At 37.1% G+C, this 21713-nt stretch overlaps 1 protein-coding gene across 1 annotated transcript; it reads right to left on the minus strand.

The window, feature by feature from the left end:
• Window positions 1-11160: 11160 nt before the first annotated feature.
• On the minus strand, window positions 11161-18963 carry LOC120183424 (cysteine-rich receptor-like protein kinase 15). Its single transcript, XM_039188124.1, has 7 exons — window positions 18177-18963; window positions 17970-18098; window positions 12506-12714; window positions 12157-12367; window positions 11821-12058; window positions 11588-11738; window positions 11161-11500 (listed from the first exon to the last, which is right to left on the minus strand). Exons 1-7 carry the CDS (start codon window positions 18961-18963, stop codon window positions 11189-11191), a joined length of 2037 nt encoding a protein of 678 aa, XP_039044055.1. The 3' UTR covers window positions 11161-11188.
• Between the last annotated feature and the right edge of the window lie 2750 nt (window positions 18964-21713).

Genomic DNA, 21713 nt, shown 5'->3' on the forward strand with positions numbered 1-21713 from the left:
TAAAACACCAGTCAAAGGGGCGATCAACCATCCAGGTAAGCAGCTAACGACACACGTGTGATTTCCGTGACGTCTCTTAACGGCGAGTGACCAATTTGTCACAAACGATAACGTTAGTGACCTATTTGTAACTTTTGAAACATTAGTGGTGAAAACGAAAACTTACCCAAACATTAGTGACCATTGACATAGTTTACCCAAATTTTAATTGGGATTTAAGTATGCTTAGTCTTAGATTGAAAAGTCACCTTTAATCCAAACTTTTTTTTTACAAAAAATGTACTGATATAATACAATTATGTGCACTATCAATTAATTATATACTAATGTATGACTAAGAGAATGAATTCAATTTTAAATTTTTAGAATGATTCAATTGTACAAGAGATCCATAAATTATGATTCTCATTCTAAATTGGATTTTGAATTTTAAAATATTTTATATCATCTTCAAACTGTGATCTCATTTTGAATTGGATCTTACTGTAACCCCCAGACCCGGTCTGTAAGTTAGACTCAAACCTAAGTGGTCACATATCCCATTCAGAGACTTTTTTTAAAACGACTTATAATACATTAGATATAATACATAACAAAATATAAATAATACAGATATATCCAAAATGATAGCAAAATACATGTCACCACACACAACTAAAAAAACATATAGAGATATACGTTCGTACAAAATAAAGTAGTTGATATCCCCTGATGCTAAATCTGTTGCTTACTGTCTGTTGTTATCTGAAAAAGGGTAAAACTATAGAATGAGCTAAAAAGCCCAGTGTGCTCCATACAGTGTATAAAAATATACAAATAAAATATTACAACAAAATTTTTGTTTATGCAATATGTTTTGAAACATGAACACTACCCCCATCCTTTCACAATCTGTTTGTGTAGGTTCCCCAGAACCATACACCCATCCCACACAACCAGTAAGGCCCTGAGCACACAGCCAAGGAACCTGCAGATATATTTCCTTCAACAATACCCCCCAATGACAGAAATAAACATGAATGTATTTGAATGGAAACAATGATTAATTCTTTAAAACATAAAGTTGTTCATGCTTGAAAATCATATACATAAATATGAAAATCAGAAGGCAAATCAGTAGTATACATAAATTCAGATATCGAATAATCAGTATTCAGAAAATTGGTATAAAATACCGTAACCAGAAATCATATCAGAAATATACGGTAAATCATATATCAGATATAAAATATTCAGATATATTGTTTAAAACAGTAATAATGTAACACTGTCGGGAAAACACACCTGTAACAGTATGAGAAATCAGATAGGGAAGCCTATTATTGGATCTATCGATCACGCTCTGCTGTAGTGCTAGATCCTACGAATTGGAAAGATCCATATTGAAATCCTAATATAAATAATCTTAATCTTTATTTAAATAATTTACGGAAACCTACGGATAATTCTCGTAGTACGCAGTTCAGGCTGGTCTAACTAACAGACATCTCCGGACCTAACTGATCCTCGCTCAGGTGAAACACGAGTACCTTCATAAAATATTTTTACTGAATCAATTCCTTAACCAAAACTCAAATAAATAATCAAAATACTAAAATACTAAGCCTTTTTGGGTTCACGTACTCGATTTGGGAATTTTGGGTCAGCGAGTAGGGTCGGGTCAGACCGGGTCGGACCGATCAACCCGGTTCAGACCGGTCAAACCGGTTTCAAGCACTGGCCGAGCCCTTCCCCACGCACAGTGGCGGCGTGTGGGACATCCTCCGGTCTCTTATAATTCTCGGAAAAATTTCTAAAAATTATTTTGAGCGATTTCGAGATACTTACAAAGCTCGGTTCAAATTTTTGAACGGCGGAGAGCTCGATTTCAACAAATCGGAAACTTTGACCGCTTCACCTCCCCACGTGCCGCCGTCAACTAAGACCAAGGATGACATCGGCGGACTCGAAACGGCACAAGGAACACGATCGTGTGGGAGGTGTTGTAAACGGAGCAACGATCGTCGATGAATTTAAGATTTTCTCGGCGATAGAGCTAAAAAAAACGTCGAGACTTTGACTTGAAATTCACGCATTTGGTAGTGTTTCACTTCAATTAATTTAAGGGGTTTGTTCTTCGCTCAATGATGAACACGATGGTGGTTTCAAAACGATAATCGGAGGTCAGATGGCGTCAGAATAGTGGTTGGAAGTTAGGGTGCGAGAGTGAAGAAAAGCTTAATTTTTTTTTCTTATGATAACTCCCCGCATATCTGATTCCCATTTATTAGAGTGTATACTGACACTTTTTTGGGTAAATTCAGGGTTTAGTCCTTGAATTTCCTTAAACTTTAAAACATGCTACAAGTTTTGAGAACTTTTAATTTAGTCCCCAATTTTTACCATATTGCTTAATTTCATTTTTTTTCTTCAAATTTTCTGGGTTGTTACAATTCTTCCCCTCTACAAGAAATTTCGTCCTCGAAATTTACCTTATAAAAATATATGAGGAAATTAAACCTCCATTGACTTCAATGTCTCCCAAGTAGCTTCTGAGGGGCTACAATTACTCCACTAAACTTTGACCATTGGAATACGCCTATTCCGAAGAACTCGCTCATCTCTCTCTAAAACCTGAACAGGCTCTTCCTCATATGACAAATCAGGTCTCAGTTCTACCTCATCAACCTGAATGATGTGATCCGGATCTGGACGATATCGCCTCAACATAGACACATGAAAAACATCATGAATACGACTGAGCTGGGGAGGCAACTCAAGCTGATAAGCAACATGTCCGACTTTCTTCAAAATATGATACGGCCCAATAAATCGCGAACTCAGATTACCCTTACGTCCAAATCTCAATACCTTCTTCCATGGGGATACCTTGAGAAAAACCTGATCTCCAACCTCAGACTCGATATCCTTACGTCGCTTATATGCGTATGATTTATGCCTATCAAATGCCTCTTTCAAGCGATCACAGATCAATCTGACAGTATCTTCAGTCTCTCGAATCTAGTCTGGACCCAAAGTTTTTCTATCATGCAATTCTGTCCAACATATAGGAGTACGACATCTACGTCCATACAGAGCCTCGTACGGTGCCATGCGAATACTTGCTTGGTAACTATTATTGTAAGCAAACTCAGCTAACGACAAGAAATCTTCCCACCTACCACGGAAATCAATCACACAACCCCGTAACATATCCTCCAACACTTGTATAACTTGTTCAGACTGTCCATCAGCCTGAGGATGAAAAGCTGTACTGAAATTCAAATGAGTACCCAAAGCCTCATACAAAGCTTTCCAGAACCTGGAAGTGAACCTCAGATCTCTATCATATATGATAGACAACTGAACACCATGAATTCTAACGATCTCAGAAATGTACAACTTAGCCAGTTTGTCCAGAGAATAATTAATCTAGATAGGGATAAAGTACGCTGACTTGGTGAGTCGATCAACAATCACCCAAATAGAATCCTTTTTAGAAGGAGTCAGAGGAAGACCAGCAACGAAGTCCATCGTAATGAGCTCCCATTTCCACTCAGGAATCTTAATTGACTGTAACAATCCAGATAGATGCTGGTGTTCTGCCTTAACCTGCTGACAAGTCAAACACCTCGCCACAAAATCTAAAATATTCTTTTTCATTTCAGTCCAGAAATAGCGCTCTTTGAGATTATTGTACATTTTGTCCCCGCCATGATGCATAACATAAGGACTACTATAAGCCTCATGAAGAATAACCCGTCTCAACTCATCATCTTTAGGAATGCAGTAACAACCGTGAAAACACAAAATACCATCCTGATCCACAGTATACTCTAAACTCAATCCTTGCTTAACTTGCTCAATAATGGGAAGCAATGAGCTATCCAGAAGTTGTTTGTCTTAATCTCCTTGGCCAAAGTAGGTTTAACCTGCAACTCTGCTAACAAACTATTATCATCAAATAAACTCAAGTTGGCGAATAATGCTCTGAGATCTGATATCGTCTTACGGCTCAAGGCGTCTTCCACTACATTAGCTTTCCCTGGATGATATTTTATCTCTAAATCATAGTCCTTTAGAAGCTCCAACCGACAACGATGTCTCAAATTTAATTCTTTCTGAGTAAGCATATACTTTAGACTCTTATGATCAGTATACATATAACACTTTTCTCCGTAGAGGTAGTTTCTCCAGATCTTTAAAGCAAAAACCACGGCAGCTAGCTCCAGATCGTGAATAGGATAGTTACTCTCATACAGCTTTAACTGACGCGAAGCATAAACGACAACCTTCCCATCTTGCATTAAAACAAATCATAATCCAGAGTGAGAAGCATCACTGTAGACAGAAAAATCCTTCCCAGACTCAGGCTGAATCAGCACTGGGGCTTGAGTTAGAACAGTTTTCAATTTATCAAAGCTAGCTTGTTGGTTCTCAGACCAAACAAATGGAACATCTTTCCTTAATAGTTTCATCAGAGGAGCTGCAATAAGGGAGAACCCCTCTACAAAACGATGGTAGTAACCAGCTAAGCCCAAGAAACTACGGATATTAGAAATGTTCCTGGGTTGTTTCCAGTTCAAAATAGCCTTCACTTTTCTTGGATCCACCCGAATACCATCAACATAAACGATATGTCCAAGAAAAGTCACTTCGCTGAGCCAGAATTCACACTTGCTTAACTTAGCGTAGAGCTTATTCTCCCTTAGAGTCTGTAGAACAACCCTTAGATGCCCCTCATGTTCTTCTTCACTTCTAGAATACACCAGTATGTTATCAATGAACACAACTACAAACTGGTCCAAATAAGGTTGAAACACCCTATGCATCAAATCCATAAAAACAGCAGGGGCATTTGTTAACCCGAATGACATCACTAAAAACTCATAATGCCCATACCGAGTACGGAAAGCAGTCTTCGGAATATCTGAGTCTTTCACTTTGAGTTGATAATAACCACACCTCAAGTCTATCTTTAAAAAGATAGAAGCCCCTCGAAATTGGTCAAATATATCATCGATCCTGGGCATAGGATATTTGTTTTTAACCGTGAGCTTGTTCAGTTTCCTATAATCAATACAGAGTCTCAATGTCCCATCTTTCTTCTTGACAAAGAGAATTGGGGCTCCCCACGGTGATACACTAGGTCGGATAAATCCCCTGTCCAACAACTCCTGGAGTTGAACTTTCAGTTCCTTAAGCTCTTTTGGGGCCATACGATAAGGATCCATTGAAACCAGAGTGGAACCAGAATAGACTTCAATCTCAAACTCAACTTCTCTATCCGGAGGTAATCCAGGCAACTCATCGGGAAAAAATATGGAAATTCTTTGACAATCCGGATGCCTTCAATACCAGATTGAGAATTCCTAATGTCTAAAATATAAGCAAGAAATGCATCAGAACCTTTCCTGATCATCTTTTCAGCTACCAAAGCAGACACAACATTCGTTAGAAATCCACGACGTTCCCCGATCATTACAATCTTTCGATTATCTGGGGTCTTCAGAACAACTCTCTTAGTCTTAAAATAAATATTTACTCGATGTTTGTCCAACCAATCTATGCCGAGAATCAAATCAAGCTCTTCCAAAGGTAACTTCATCAGGTCAGCCAGAAAAATCTCCCCATTGATCTCTATAGGGCACTCTCTATAAATACGATCCAACACGATGGACTTGCCCAAGGGACTTTGAACTATCACCGAATGCTCAATATTCTCAACAAAAATATTAAGACCCTCAGAAATGGAATACGATACATAGGAATTGGTAGAACAACTATCAAACAATGCAAAGTAGGGAACTTAATGAATAGTAACAGTACCTGCAATCACATTAGGCCCATCACGATCCTGTCGAAGTCTAGCAGTGTAAACCAATGCAGGTTGTCTGGCCTCAGATCTGACTGGACCCCTACTCTGAGATGCTCGACCTCTACTAGCCGATCCAGGTGCTCTCTCTTAAGCACGAACCCCTGCTGGAGTCTGGACTGTACTATGAGAACTAGCGGGAGTACGAGCTGGTGTCTGAACTGTATAAGCTAACTCTGGATAATCCTTCAGCATATGGTCACCTGAACCATATCTAAAACATGTACCCAATTTCTTCCTACATTCCCCAAAATGAGATTTCCCACAATGCTTACATGTCTGCAAAGGTTGCGACCTAGAAGATCCACCATGTCTAGAAGGCTGAACAGCTAAGGAACCAGATGCAACAGGTCTGATACTCGCACCGCCTTTCTGAAAGGAATCACTCCTGCCTCTCTTGCTAGGATGTGCAGAAGAATCAATAGAACCAGAAGGCCTCCTGAATCGGGTTTGAGCTCGATCACTATCTCTCCTGTGCTCCATACCCAATCGCTCTATTTCCTCAGTAGTCTTGGCTATCTCAACCAATGCATCAAAATTTCTCTCTCGGTGGGTAGCAACTTGGCTCCTGATTTCATACCTGAGTTCATTCTCGAACCTCAAGCATCTATCTACCTTTGTGTTAACAAGTCCAGTAGCATAACAGCTCAATAGGATGAACTCAACCTCGTAGTCCATAACAGACATGCTACCCTACTCTAGATTCTGAAACTCTTGACGTCGCTCCTATAGGTATCTCTCTCCGATGTAGCGACTCCAGAAGCGCGTCTTGAAAATATCCCATGTTAACTGGTTTCTCGGAATACTACCAGAAATTGATTGCCACCATCTGAAGCTCTATTTCTTCAATATAGTTAGGGCCCTCTTCAACTTCTGTTCAGATCTGAGGTCCATCTCATCCATAATCATCTCTGTGTCCTCCAGCCAATACTCAGCGTCTGTCGGAGGTCCACCAGTAATACCCTCAAATGGAACTACACCAGCAGCAACCAGAGAATTTGAAATCTCAACCGCATTCATATTACTAGGGGCCTGACAGCTCTATGAAACATGCGAAATATAGCTCTATTAATGGCGTATTCGTTCATGTCATTATCCTCATCTCCAGTGACGGGAGGATCTCTCACAGGAGTAAGCTGATCATCATGAGAAATGGTCGAATCTACTTGCAGAACAGGAGGATCACGTGGTGACATCGGATCATCTATCGTAACAGAAGGTCGAGTGATTCGTCCTTGACCACTACCACGTCCTGTCCTGCGACCTCTAGCAGCACTCATTGTTGGATCTATAAGGCTCTACAGAAAGAATTTGAAACATATGTCAGATTAGCATCAGGGATCTCGAGAGAACTTTAAATCATAAAATAAGGTGACATATTTTTTTATAAAAATCCAAAGTTTAGGACTCATATACAGTTCGAGTGTTTAAAACTGAAAGCTCTGATACCACCAAATGTAACCCCCAGACCCGGTCTATAAGTTATACTCAAACCTAAGTGGTCACATATCCCATTCAGAGATTTTTTTTAAAATGACTTATAATACATTAGATATAATACATAACAAAATATAAATAATACAGATATATCCAAAACGATAGCAAAATACATGCCACCACACACAACTAAAAAAACATATAGAGATATACGTTCGTACAAAATAAAGTAGTTGATCTCCCCTGATGCTAAATCTGTTGCTTACTGTCTGTTGTTATCTGAAAAAGGGTAAAACTATAGAATGAGCTAAAAAGCCCAGTGTGCTCCATACAGTGTATAAAAATATACAAATAAAATATTACAACAAAATTTTTGTTTATGCAATATGTTTTGAAACATGAACACTACCTCCATCCTTTCACAATCTGTTTGTGTAGGTTCCCCAGAACCATATACCCATCCCACACAACCAGTAAGGTCCTGAGCACACAGCCAAGGAACCTGCAAATATACTTCCTTCAACAATACCCCCCAATGACAGAAATGAACATGAATGTATTTGAATGGAAACAATGATTAATTCTTTAAAACATAAAGTTGTTCATACTTGGAAATCATATACAGAAATACAAAAATCAGAAGGTAAATCAGTAGTATACAAAAATTCAGATATCGGATAATCAGTATTCAGAAAATCGGTATAAAATACCGTAACAAGAAATCATATTAGAAATATACGGTGAATCAGATATCAGATATACAATATTCAGATATATATTTTAAAACAGTAATAATGTAACACTGTCATGAAAACACACCTGTAACAGTATGAGAAATCAGATAGGGAAGCCTACTACTGGATCTATCGATCACGCTCTGCTGCAGTGCTAGATCCTACGAATTGGAAAGATCCATATTGAAATTATAATATAAATAATCTTAATCTTTATTTAAATAGTTTACGGAAACCTACGGGTAATTCTTGTAGTACGAGGTTCAGGCTGATCTAACGAACGGACATCTCGAGACCTAACTGATCCTCACTCAAGTGAAACACGAGTACCTTCATAAAATATTTTTACTGAATCAATTCCTTAACCAAAACTCAAATAAATAATCAAAATACTAAAATACTAAGCCTTTTTGGGTTCACGTGCTCGATTTGGGAATTTCGGGTCATAATTTGGCAAAACGGACTTCGGAATCAGATTCAGGACGTCGAAAAATATAAAGTATGACCTTCCAGATATTTAAATTCTCGGTCAAAGTTAAAGTCAAATGGTTTGATTGACAATTTGGAAACTTTCGGGTTCGAATTTGGTGAAACGGATTCGGGACATCGAAAAATGTCAGGATAGTTATACTCGAAAAAGATTAACGGTCGTTTAATGGCCGGTCAAAGCTGGTCAAAGTTTTGGTCAAAGGTCAACGGGTCGGGTCGGACTGATCAACCCAGTTCAGACCGGTCAAACCGGTTTCAAGCACTGGCCGAGCCCTTCCCCACGCGCAGTGGTGGCACATAGGGGCGCATGGGACCTCCTCCGGTGTCCTATAATTCACGGAAAAATTTCTAAAAATTATTTTTGAGTGATTTCGAGATACTTACAAAGCTCGGTTCAAATTTTTGAACGGCGGAGAGCTCGATTTCAACAAATCGAAAACTTTGACCGCTTCACCTCCCCACGCGCCGCCGTCGATGGAGACCAAGGATGACACTGGCGGACTTAGAATGGCACAAGGAACACGATGGTGCGGGAGGTATCGTAAAAGGAGCAACGATCGACGATGAATTTAAGATTTTCTTGACGATAGAGCTAAAAAAATGTCGAGACTTTGACTTGAAATTCACGGCGTTTGGCAGCGTTTCACTTCAATTAATTTAAGGGGTTTGTTTCTCGCTCGATGATGAACACGATGGTGGTTTCAAAACGATGATCGGAGGTTAGATGACGTCGGAATAGTGGTTGGAAGTTAGGGTACGAGAGTGAAGAAAAGCTTAATTTTTTTTCTCTTATGATAACTCCCCGCATATCTGATTCCCATTTATTAGAGTGTCTGCCGACACTTTTTTGGGTAAATTCAGGATTTAGTCCCTGAATTTCCTTAAACTTTAAAACATGCTACAAGTTTTGAGAACTTTTAATTTAGTCCCCAATTTTTACCATATTGCTTAATTTCATTTTTTTTCTTCAAATTTTCTGGGTTGTTACACTTACACTTTAAAATATTTTGTATTAGTTTGCAAACTATTAATATCATTTCATTTTGATCATTTTATTAATGCGTTGTTAATTTTACTAGTTTCTGCATACCCATAGATTGAGTTTGAGACCTTCTACAAAAACTAATCTTTTTTAAAGATTTTGAGATTTTTTTTAGGTCACATGTTCAATAATGACCTTCAAAAACAAATTAAAATTTTTTCAAGAACTAGAATTAACAACGTGTAATGGCATGATCAAAATGGAATGATATCAATAATTTGAAGATTAATATAAAATATCTTGAAAATTTAAGGATCAATTTAAAATAAAATTATAGTTTACAGATTGATATAAAATATATTAAAGTTTAAAATATCAAATTAAAATAAAATCATAATTTAAAGATATATTATATAATTATTTATTTTATTATAATATTTCATCATCTAATTTATTGATAATACATATAATTATACACTATGAATACATCTAATATTAATCCTTATTTTATTACAATCACGTTTTCCAAAAGCATAAATGCTATTTCAATACCGGCGACAGAGAAATTATTTTATCGCTTTTAAATTTCATAGACTAGTTAAGGTTTTAGACCTTTCTTTTATAAATAAGACATGTGACTTTAGTTAATCTTTATTTTTATATGGATAAATATGAAATTCGTGTATGATTTTCATTTGATATACAATTTTTTCTCTCAGCAAAGTAGTTTTATTAGAAAAATAAAAGCAACTACAGCCTGTGATATATAATTTACTGTATAAATTTTGAATGTGATTAAAATGTACATAATAAAAATAATAATTTTTTTAATTTTATATTAAATAAATATAATTATTTATGTTTATAATTTATAAATTAAATAATACTATGTTAATAATAATGCTAGGAAGTTATGAAAACTAAATCAAGATGGGATATATTTGCTACGTAAGTTTGCAAAATGAAAATGATATATTTACAAACCATCGATAGTCTAAAAACCTTAGGTCCCGTTTGGTTCAAGGAATTGTATTACCGGTGGAATGTAATCTTCATTTTCTCGTTTGGTTGGTCGGTAATTTCATTCTCGATAATTTTTTTATTTCCAACAGTGATTTTTTTGGGATATATTACTGGAAATGTGATTACCCCATTCCATTAGATATTGTTGGCTTACCGGCGTTTTGAACTAAAGTGTCTTTAATTTTTTTTCAAAAATATCCTTCTTCTGTCGTTGAATAATAAAAATTCTACGAAAGTTAAATTACAAATTTATCCTTAAACTATTTTAGATTTACAAAAAAAATCTATAATTAAAATTTTATATGAAGTTAAGGGGTTAAAATAAAATTTTACCATTTCATTAAACATATTTATCTTTTTAATTTTGTAAAAAAAACTATATAAATTTTATGAATTTAATTTTTTTAAAGAAAATATATAAATTAATAATAGTAATATTATAGTAGAATTCAACTTGTTAAAAAATATATATTATAAAGACAATTTGGTTAAATATACATTCCAATAATATTTTATTCTTTTAACCAAACACGGTAATTTTACATTTCTGCTAAAATAACCAAACACAAAATACAACATTCCTAGTAATCTTATTCCCTGATAATCTTTTATTTCTACTGATAATCTTATATTCCCTTAATCAAACGCACTCTTAAAGCAATGATGAAATCAACGAGGCACGAAATTCGAAATAGTGACCTCATTAACGGAACAAGCTCCATCATTTGAATTAGATTGTGATGGTTCGACGATGGCACGTCCAACAGAAAATGCTGGTTCAGTTGGACGAGAAAGCGATATGGTACCATCGCTTGCCAACATGTAAATCACCGATGACATGGTTGGCCTGACCGATGGGTCTTCTTGCACGCACAACAGCCCGATATGAATGCATTTAAGAACTTCAGAAGCCACACTTGACGGAACAAGGCATTGATCTATCAACTCCATCCCTGCACCTTTGGACCATAGTTTCCATGCCTGGATCATTTTAGAGCTTAAAAATCATTACAATAGTTTGCTTATTGGACCTAGTGTTTGAAGACGAAGGAGAAATGAAAAACATACAAAAGTCAGCAGGCTTTCACCACTCAGTAAAAGATGGAAACCATTGTTCTTTCTTCCACTTATAATCTCCAGCAGCAGGACACCAAAACTAAAAACATCAGATTTGATAGAGAAGAGGCCATGCATAGCGTACTCGGGTGCCATGTATCCGCTGTTTTAGTAATTTGTACGAAACGATTAAAACAAAAGTACGGAGAAAATCAATAAATAACAATGAGTGCACTTAGACTTACTATGTCCCGACTACTCTCTTGGTATTTGCTTCATTCCTATCTTCTCCGAAAATTCTTGCCATACCGAAATCTGAGATTTTCGGATTCATTTTATGATCAAGTAGAACATTGCTGGCTTTAAGGTCTCTGTGGATAATTCTGAGACGAGAATCTTCATGTAGATACATGATACCTCGGGCAATTCCTTTAATGATGACGAGTCGTTTCTGCCAATCCAATTGTGCTGATAAGTTTGGATCTGAGATAAATGCAGATCAAAAGCAAAACATTTCACTACTTTGTTTAATGTTAGTATTTTTTTTCTTTATAAGAAAGATAAAAGTCTTGGGATCAAACCGAAAAGGAAGACGTCGAGGCTTCTATTGTGCATGAATTCATACACAAGCAAATTTTCGTTTTTCTCTAAGCAGCATCCTAAGAGCTTCACAAGATTTCTATGTTGTAATCTGGCGATTAACATGACTTCATTCTTCAACTCAACAAGCCCTTGACCTGAAGTTCCAGACAGTCTCTTAACAGCAATTTCTTTACCATCTGCTAGTGTGCCCTGGAATAATTCGTTCATTTATGTAACGCATCTGGATTCAGATATAGACTCGAACAAAAGCTTCATGTTATATAATATAAATGATAGGCCCTCTAGAGTTAGGTGGTCTTTAATATAGTTTAACCTAAAATAATTTACCTTGTATACGGGACCAAATCCACCCTCCCCGAGCTTATTATTATGAGAAAAGGAGTTTGTTGCTGCATGTAAAATATCCAATTGAATTGAAGGTAACTCTTGAGACTTGCCCATATTTTCTCCACTAAACGTTTCCGTTGAGTGCTCATTAGGAATTCTTCCGTCTACCAAGTCAAGTAGTTGAGCACCTTGGCTATTTTCCCTATTCTCTGTAATAAAATCGAAGCGCGACCGCCATGAAAATATAAGAAAGATCTGTAGTTCTTGTTGGATCATAAACTTGATCCATTATGGGAGCCTAAACCCAAATCCAAACTAAATTGATGTCATTACTTACATCATTTAATTAAAGATGTCATTGCTTACATCATTTAATTAATGATGTCATTGCTTACATCAATTTAGTTAGGTGAGAGTTAGATATTTGTTGAATTTGTAATGGTTTAAATTAGTTTATTTGTGTGGTGTAGGATTGTTCTTGAGTAGTATAAATACCCCTTCCCATTTTAGTTTTAAGCATCAAGAAAAATTAAGAGCTTCTAAGTGAGTGAAGAAGCAAAGTCTTATAAGAGTGAGTTGTAGTTCTTGTTTTTGAGTGAGAGTACTCTTGTAATATTTGTTTGAGTTTCAATAAAAGTTGTTTGTGTGAGTGTTTTATTTCCAACAAAGTGGCATCAGAGAGAGTTGGAAAGATCGAAGGTCTCGACAAGAGGAATACGACGCCGCCAGAATTTTCTCAATCTGAGTTCTGACGCACCGCCACGCACCGCCGGAAGACTGCTGCCAGAAAATCGAGTTGACTCACCGAGTTGAGCCGATTCAGCCGAGTTGGAGCCCTTGACCGAGTTGTCCAAGTCCCTCCAAAGTTTTTTTTTTCATCGTTCCGGATTCATCCGTGCAATCGGATTTTACAAAATCTCATTATATTGAGAGATATGGCAAATGGTATGGCACCATTCCAAGTTCCGACACTCAACAACAACAACTACGACAATTGGAGTATCAAAATGAAGGCACTTCTTGGATCACAAGATGTGTGGGATATCATAGAGAAAGGCTATAATGAGCCTGCGGATGATGATGTTTTTGCTACTCTTACACCAGATCAAAAGACAACTTTGAAGGATTCAAGAAAGAGAGACAAGAAGGCTCTCTACCTCATCTATCAAGCATTAGATGATGATGGTTTTGAAAAGATTTCAAGTGCAAGCTCTAGCAAGGAAGCGTGGGAGAAGCTGCAAACCTCTTACAAAGGATCCGAGCAAGTGAAGAAGGTTCGTCTCCAAACATTAAGAGGTGAATTCGAATCCTTAAACATGAAAGCATCTGAGTCTATTTCAGATTATTTCTCAAGAGTAGTAGCTGTTTCTAATCAATTAAAAAGAAATGGTGAAAAGTTAGACGATGTGAGGATAATAGAGAAGATACTCCGTTCGTTGGATCCCAAATTTGAGCACATCGTCGTGACGATTGAAGAAACTAAAGACTTGGAAGAAATGAAGATCGAACAGCTCCAAGGATCATTGCAAGCATACGAAGAGAAGCATAAAAAGAAGCATGAGTTTACTGAGCAACTCCTCAAGCTGCAACTCAAGGATATGCATGAGAGCCAACGCAATGATAGAAACCAACGTGGCCAAGGCAGAGGTAGAGGCCATGGACGAGGTGGAAGTCGAGGTCGTGGACGAGGCTGGAATTACAACAATAACAATTCCAACAACAACTATGAGAAAGGAGAAAGCTCAACACGAGGCCGTGGAAGAATTAATCCAAACTCAAAGTATGACAAATCTCAAATTCGATGTTATAATTGTCAAAAATTTGGGCATTATGCTTCAGAATGTAGAGCTCCCAACAACAAAATTGAGGAGAAGGCCAATTACGTGGAGGAAAAGACAGATGGCAAAGAAACTCTTCTTCTAGCACGAAAGGAAACTGATGGTGGCCAAGCAAATTCCTGGTATCTTGACAGTGGTGCAAGCAATCACATGTGTGGAAGGAAAGACATGTTTGTGGAGCTAGACGAGTCAGTAAGTGGAAATGTTTCGTTTGGAGATGATTCCACAATAGCAGTGAAAGGGAGAGGTAACATTCTTATCCGTTTGAAAGATGGGAGACATCAATTTATTTCAAATGTCTACTATGTGCCCAATATGAAAAGTAACATTTTAAGTTTAGGGCAACTGGTAGAGAAAGGTTATGATATTCATATGAATAATTATAATCTTTCTATAAAAGATGATAAGAATAACTTCATTGCTAAAGTGCCGATGTCAAAGAATAGAATGTTCTTGATCAACATACAAATGATGTTGCAAAGTGCCTGAAAGCTTGCTACAAAGATGCATCATGGCTTTGGCATCTTCGATTTGGGCATCTCAATTTTGGAGGTCTAGAGCTATTATCTAAGAAGGAGATGGTGAAAGGACTACCTCACATCAACCATCCTGACCAACTCTGTGAAGGGTGTCTAGTCGGGAAACAATTCAGGAAAAGCTTTCCAAAGGAGTCAGAGACAAGAGCTAAGAAGCCACTTGAGCTCATCCATACCGATGTGTGTGGACCGATCAAGCCAAGTTCTCTCGGTAACAATAACTATTTTCTTCTCTTCATTGATGATTTTTCAAGAAAAACCTGGGTATATTTCTTGAAACAGAAGTCAGAAGTTTTGAAGTATTCAAGAAGTTCAAAGCAGCAGTGGAGAGAGAAAACGGTAGAAAGATCAAAGCCATGAGATCCGATCGAGGTGGAGAATTTACTTCCAGGGAGTTTCAAGAGTTCTGTGAAGCAAATGGAATTCGTCGACCAATGACAGTTCCTAGATCCCCCCAGCAAAATGGTGTGGCAGAAAGAAAGAATAGAACAATCCTCGACATGGCACGAAGCATGCTCAAAAGCAAGAAACTACCCAAAGAATTTTGGGCAGAAGCAGTATCGTGTGCAGTCTACTTGTCAAATCGATCTCCAACAAGAAGTGTATGGGGAAAGACACCGCAAGAGGCATGGAGTGGAAGAAAGCCTGGCATTTCCCACTTGAGAACCTTTGGAAGTATAGCCCATGTTCACGTACCAGACGAGAGAAGAACGAAGCTTGATGATAAAAGCGAGAGTTTTATCTTCATCGGCTATGATGCTAATTCGAAGGGCTACAAGTTGTACAATCCAGACAATAAGAAGTTTGTGATTAGTCGAGATGTGGTCTTCAACGAAGAAGGAGAATGGGATTTAACTCCCATACAGATGACTTCAATTTCTTTCCTCAGTTTGAAGAAGATGAGCAGACAATGAGGGAGCAACTAGATGAATCTCAACAAGAGCTTGCAACTCCACCCACTTCACCAACATCAACCACTCAAGGAGACTCATCACCTTCATCATCGTCAAGTGGGAGTCAAAGTGAAAGAGTTGTGCAACGCACAAGAAGCCTTAGAGATCTCTATGAGGTAACTGAACAACAAGATAATCTTACATTATTTTGTCTGTTTGCCGATTGTGAACCAGTGAGCTTTCAAGAAGCGGTACAAGAAAAGAAATGGAGAGATGCGATGGACGAAGAAATCAAGGCCATCGAGAAGAATGACACATGGGAACTTACCTCACTTCCCAAGGGACATAAGGCGATAGGTGTCAAATGGGTGTACAAAACAAAGCAAAACGCCAAAGGAGAGATTGAAAGGCACAAGGCGAGGCTAGTTGCTAAAGGCTATAGTCAAAAGGCTGGAATTGACTATGATGAGGTATTTGCTCCTGTTGCTCGATTGGAGACTATCAGACTAATCATTTCTTTGGCAGCTCAAAACAAGTGGAAGATACAACAGATGGATGTAAAGTCCGCCTTCCTAAATGGAGTTCTTGAAGAGGAACTTTACATTCAGCAACCATCAGGCTATGAAGTCAAAGGGCATGAAGACAAGGTGTTAAAGTTGAAGAAGGCTCTTTACGGGCTAAAACAAGCACCAAGGGCATGGAATAGCCGAATCGACAAGTACTTCCAAGAGAATGGCTTCAACAAATGTCCCTACGAGCATGCTCTATATATCAAGATCAAAGATGAAGATATTTTGATCGTGTGCCTCTACGTGGACGATTTGATCTTCACTGGAAGCAACCCAAGCATGTTTAATGAATTCAAGGATGTGATGATGAAAGAATTCGAGATGACAGACATGGGGCTCATGGCGTACTACCTTGGCATTGAAGTTAAGCAACAAAATGATGGAATTTTCATTTCACAGGAAAGCTATGCAAAGGAGATACTGAAGAAGTTCAAGATGGAGAACTGTAAGCCAATAAGCACACCGGCAGAATACGGGATCAAGATGACCAAACATGAAGAAGGTGAAAGTGTAGATCCAACATTCTTCAAAAGTTTGGTAGGAAGTCTACGCTATCTAACTTGCACGAGACCCGATATTCTTCACGCAGTTGGATTGGTTAGTCGCTACATGGAATTCCCAACAACCACCCATTTTAAAGCCGCAAAGAGAATTCTTCGCTATCTGAAAGGTACAATTGACTTTGGCTTGTTCTATTCAGTTTCTAATGATTACAAGCTTGTTGGATATAGCGACAGTGATTGGGGTGGAGACATAGATAATCGAAGGAGCACTACTGGATTCGTATTTTTCATGGGAGATATTGCATTCACATGGATGTCAAAGAAACAACCGATTGTCACATTATCCACTTGTGAAGCGGAATATGTTGCTGCTACCTCATGTGTTTGTCATGCAATTTGGCTTAGAAATCTATTGAAGGAGATTGGTTTGATACAAGAAGAGCCTACCAAGGTTTGTGTCGACAACAAGTCAGCCATTGCCTTAGCGAAGAATCCAGTATTCCATGATCGAAGCAAGCACATTGATATTCGCTACCACTATATAAGGGAGTGTGTTGCAAGAAAAGATGTGGAAGTTGAATATGTGAAGTCACAAGATCAAGTTGCTGATATTTTTACCAAGCCACTGACCAGCGAAGACTTCTTAAGATTAAGGAACCTACTAGGGGTCACGAGATCAAGTTTAAGGGAGGGTGTGGATCATAAACTTGATCCATTATGGGAGCCTAAACCCAAATCCAAACTAAATTGATGTCATTACTTACATCATTTAATTAAAGATGTCATTGCTTACATCATTTAATTAATGATGTCATTGCTTACATCAATTTAGTTAGGTGAGAGTTAGATATTTGTTGAATTTGTAATGGTTTAAATTAGTTTATTTGTGTGGTGTAGGATTGTTCTTGAGTAGTATAAATACCCCTTCCCATTTTAGTTTTAAGCATCAAGAAAAATTAAGAGCTTCTAAGTGAGTGAAGAAGCAAAGTCTTATAAGAGTGAGTTGTAGTTCTTGTTTTTGAGTGAGAGTACTCTTGTAATATTTGTTTGAGTTTCAATAAAAGTTGTTTGTGTGAGTGTTTTATTTCCAACAGTTCTTGCCAGAAAGAGTAATCCGCTGCATACCTTGATTGTTTCTCCTCCTCCAGATGAAGAAACCAGAGACCGAAATCAGAGCTACTCCGAAAGTTGCTGATAAACTTGCAACAAGTATTGTGATCCAGTTTGAATTGTTTTGTGTGTCTTCTTCTAATTAAATCAGGATAGAATCAGATATTATACTAAATCAGAGTTAAAGGACTGAATTTAAAACTTATGCCAGGAAGGATAAACCTGGAGCCGGAGCCGGAGGTAGAGGTGCAATTGCTGTTTGGTTATAGAATGGGTAAATATCATATCTGACGTTACAGCTAGGATTCAACACTCCTCCCCCTTGCCTTCCGACGCAACAACTTAGATTCTCTATCGATCTTTGCAGACATATTCTGCAATCCGTATCCGATATGTCCGGTGAACACTGCTCGAGGATGTACAGTTTTTGATTCGCTGAAACTCTGGTTTCTACCGCTGCAAATCTTTTTTCACTCGGTTGATTTTCCGCCCGGTTTAATATTTCGTTCATGCTAATCACTGCCGCGGCCGACACTACCTGGTCGAAATATCCATCTTGCGGGATGAAGCTGGTGTTTCTCTGTGTGTCGAGCCAATAACCTATACGTGAGTCTTCCAAAACCGAAACGATAGTTCGATTCGAGTACCGGAGGAGGCACTCCCCGTAATAGATAATCGCTGTTTTTTCAACGGGACAACGTCGGGTAAGGTCTTCGGAGGCGAAGTTGATATACGCTTGGCAGAAGGTGGTATTAATATCCACACGGCAGTGGGAAATGCCGTATACGGTGTCGGGGCTGCTGCCTGCGGTTGTGTTGTAGAAACCATCTCCGCGGGTGGTATTAGACACCAGCCAAGACAAGACGGTGTCACGATTCGCTTGGTAAGTGCTGTTTACGGTGAAAGTGGTGGTGTTCGAACACACATGGTAGATATAAGTAGGCTGCTGAGCTTCCGATTTAAGGCTAAGCCAGAAGAGGACTATTACTAGCAGGATTGTGAAAGTCATCTCCTTTTAGGTTGGATCATAAGACAACAGATATAAGGTTTATAAATTATACTAATATGGTTTGTTCTACAAAGGAAAATACTTTATAAATTATTCAAAGTCAAGTCATTGACTTTTTATTGTCTGCTAATTTCGCGTTATTATTTTAAAAAACCTGGAAAAAATCATTTATTTGAAAAGTAACTCTAACACCATTAATTAAAAAAATACCCTTGAACTGCTCACGTAGAATGATCGCGCGTTCTGTGAAAAGTGAATGATCGCGCGTTCTATGAAAAATGAATGATCGCGCGTTCTGTGAAAAGTGATGTTAGATCTAGCGTTCTACGAAAAGCGAGTTGCATTCATTTATTATTTTCGTTATCCAAAAAATAAACAATTTATATGAAAAGTTGATGAATCTCGTGTTTAATAAAACTCGAGATCTATTAAAAGCGTTTTGTAGAGCGTGAAATAATCTTATGAATATTTTTCTAATTAATGAAGTTTTGGTTAATTATCCCATAAATAATTTTTTTGGCGTTTTTTTAAAATAAAAACGCCTCCCAATTTCGTCTCGAAGGAAGACTAGAAATCTTAACCAAATTGATATTTAAAATTAGAAACGATAAGCCTACTTTTTCACAAAGCGATCTGCGTAAGTTATATAGTTTATTGGGTAATTTTTAAAATTTCTTTGTTTCATGGCAGCGGTTGTGATTTTCTCTGACCATCACTATGTCATTTTAGATTTTTTATCATATTTTTAATAATAATTTCTTTTGGCCATTTTTCTAGTAAAATGTATCATGGTTACCCGTGTTTTAGACTCTCAGTACAGGTTTTTTTATTGGCTTTCTTCTTGGTTTTTTGTTTTTCACTGAATACATAGTTGGTTGCTTCCCCAATGTCTAGTTTTTCTGTTCGTTTATACAAGAAGGTTCGTTAGTTATCGCATATATGTGCCAGATAGAATTGTTGTTAAGGGGAGATCGTTTTTTCATTGACCATTTTAGTTATTCTTCAAGTTTTTTCTCCTCTATGTTTTGATGCTCGAAGCCGTTGGTGTGTTCAGTTTATGTACGTCGTTGCTTCACTTGTTAATGGTTTTGTTTATCAGACTATCACTAAGCGATCATTGTTATATTTTATTTCGATGGTCTTGACTATATTTATTCAGTCTATAATTGGCAAGACGTTTGTTGATACGACTTTCGATAAATAAAATACTCTGGTTATTTAAAAAAATTAAAGATTGTTAGTTACCAAACTATAAAAAAAGATTTTCTTTAATTTTCTAACTTTTTTTTTTTTATTTTAAACAGAATGATATTAAAAAAGTTAAACTGAAAATAAGATTAAAATACATGGGAAAGCAATATTAAGGGGGGAAAAAGAGACTTATTTCTTCGTTCATCCCCTTTGGAACGCAAATTTACAAGTAATAAGTCTTCGATCAATTAAGAAATTTTCAACATTGAAGATTAGACATCGTCATCTGATTTATCCATGACTGATCAATTGGAGTCATTCTTTATTTTAAAATTATGAAGATTTCTCTTTTTTTCCCCCATGATTACCATTAATCTTGCAGCCACGACGCCGCCGTCTCGATGAAGCCTCTAGAAGTGCCGTGTCACCACCCACATTGAGACCCTATTGTGAGTCACCACTAAAGGTTTGGTGACTCATCGAGGGCCATTCTTATGACCGGTCCGAAGAGAACACTATCGATGGCTATAAGAAGCCATCGACCACCTGCAAACAAAAAAAGGAGGGAGGACAGCAAAAACCAACACGAAACAGAGCAAGAACTACAACCACCGAGAGCAAATCAACACCAACACAACAACATTCGACAACCATCAACCAACCGGAAAAACAAAATGAAGAAGATAAGAACTTACCAGAGCCCAAAAGTCGTCTGAAATCATCGAATCTCAAATGTAAAATTTCAGATCTACGGAATTCAGGGAAATTTTAGAGAAAGGGGAGGCCGAATTCGGTTTTAGGTTGGTGAGATATACAAATTGGGGTATTTTTCTAATTTTCGGCCATCGCGACGGTGCTGGCGAAAAATCATGGCTGTCGGCCGATGGCCGGCTCTCTCTCCGGGGAGAGAGTTTAGAGAGAAGAGAGAGAGTTCAGAGAGAGAACCATAGAGAAGAAATGAAGCTAAATGGCCCTTGGGGCCGATTTAAAGGGGTATAAATACCCTCATCAAAACGACGCCGTTTTTGGTGAGGGGTCCCTGTGTAATATCTCGCATGGTCAAACCATACGCACAGACCCTCTATGTTTGTATCTTTGCAATTTGGTCATTAAAATAAATTTTCATACGTTTTAATTATATATTTTAATTTTTCTTTATTATAATTTAGTCACTATAATAAATTTTCATATATTTTAATTTAGCATTCAAATTTAATTTTATTTATAATTTAGTCACCGTATATCTATGTTTAAATATTTAGGGTAAATATCTATTTAGTCCCTTTAATTTAATTAACTTTTATTTTAATCCCGAATAAATATATATGGCTAAATTACACTTTTAATTATTATATTTCATAATATTTTGAATTAGAGATTCTAATTTTAATATGTTTTATTTTAATCACTGATATTTTAATTTTTTGATTGTTAATTTTTATATTTTGCACTTTAATCTTAGAGTTTAAATTTTATTTATTTTAGTCATTATTTAATTGAAATTTATTATTATTATTTTTTAATATGTTTAATTTAATATTTTAAATATTATTTATTCA

This window comes from Hibiscus syriacus, unplaced genomic scaffold, assembly GCF_006381635.1.
Source record: "Hibiscus syriacus cultivar Baekdansim isolate YM2019G1 unplaced genomic scaffold, ASM638163v2 tig00112762_pilon, whole genome shotgun sequence".
Lineage (NCBI taxonomy): Eukaryota > Viridiplantae > Streptophyta > Magnoliopsida > Malvales > Malvaceae > Hibiscus > Hibiscus syriacus.

What these genes read in the sequence shown, in the direction of transcription:
- LOC120183424 (XM_039188124.1), bottom strand. Translation starts at nt 18,963, where the DNA reads ATGACTTTCACAATCCTGCTAGTAATAGTCCTCTTCTGGCTTAGCCTT. An exon ending in GAGGAGGAGAAACAATCAAG is followed by an intron (nt 12,715 to 17,969) that starts GTATGCAGCGGA and finishes ATTTTATTACAG; the next exon opens with AGAATAGGGAAAATAGCCAA. An exon ending in GTGAAAGCCTGCTGACTTTT is followed by an intron (nt 11,501 to 11,587) that starts GTATGTTTTTCA and finishes AAAATGATCCAG; the next exon opens with GCATGGAAACTATGGTCCAA.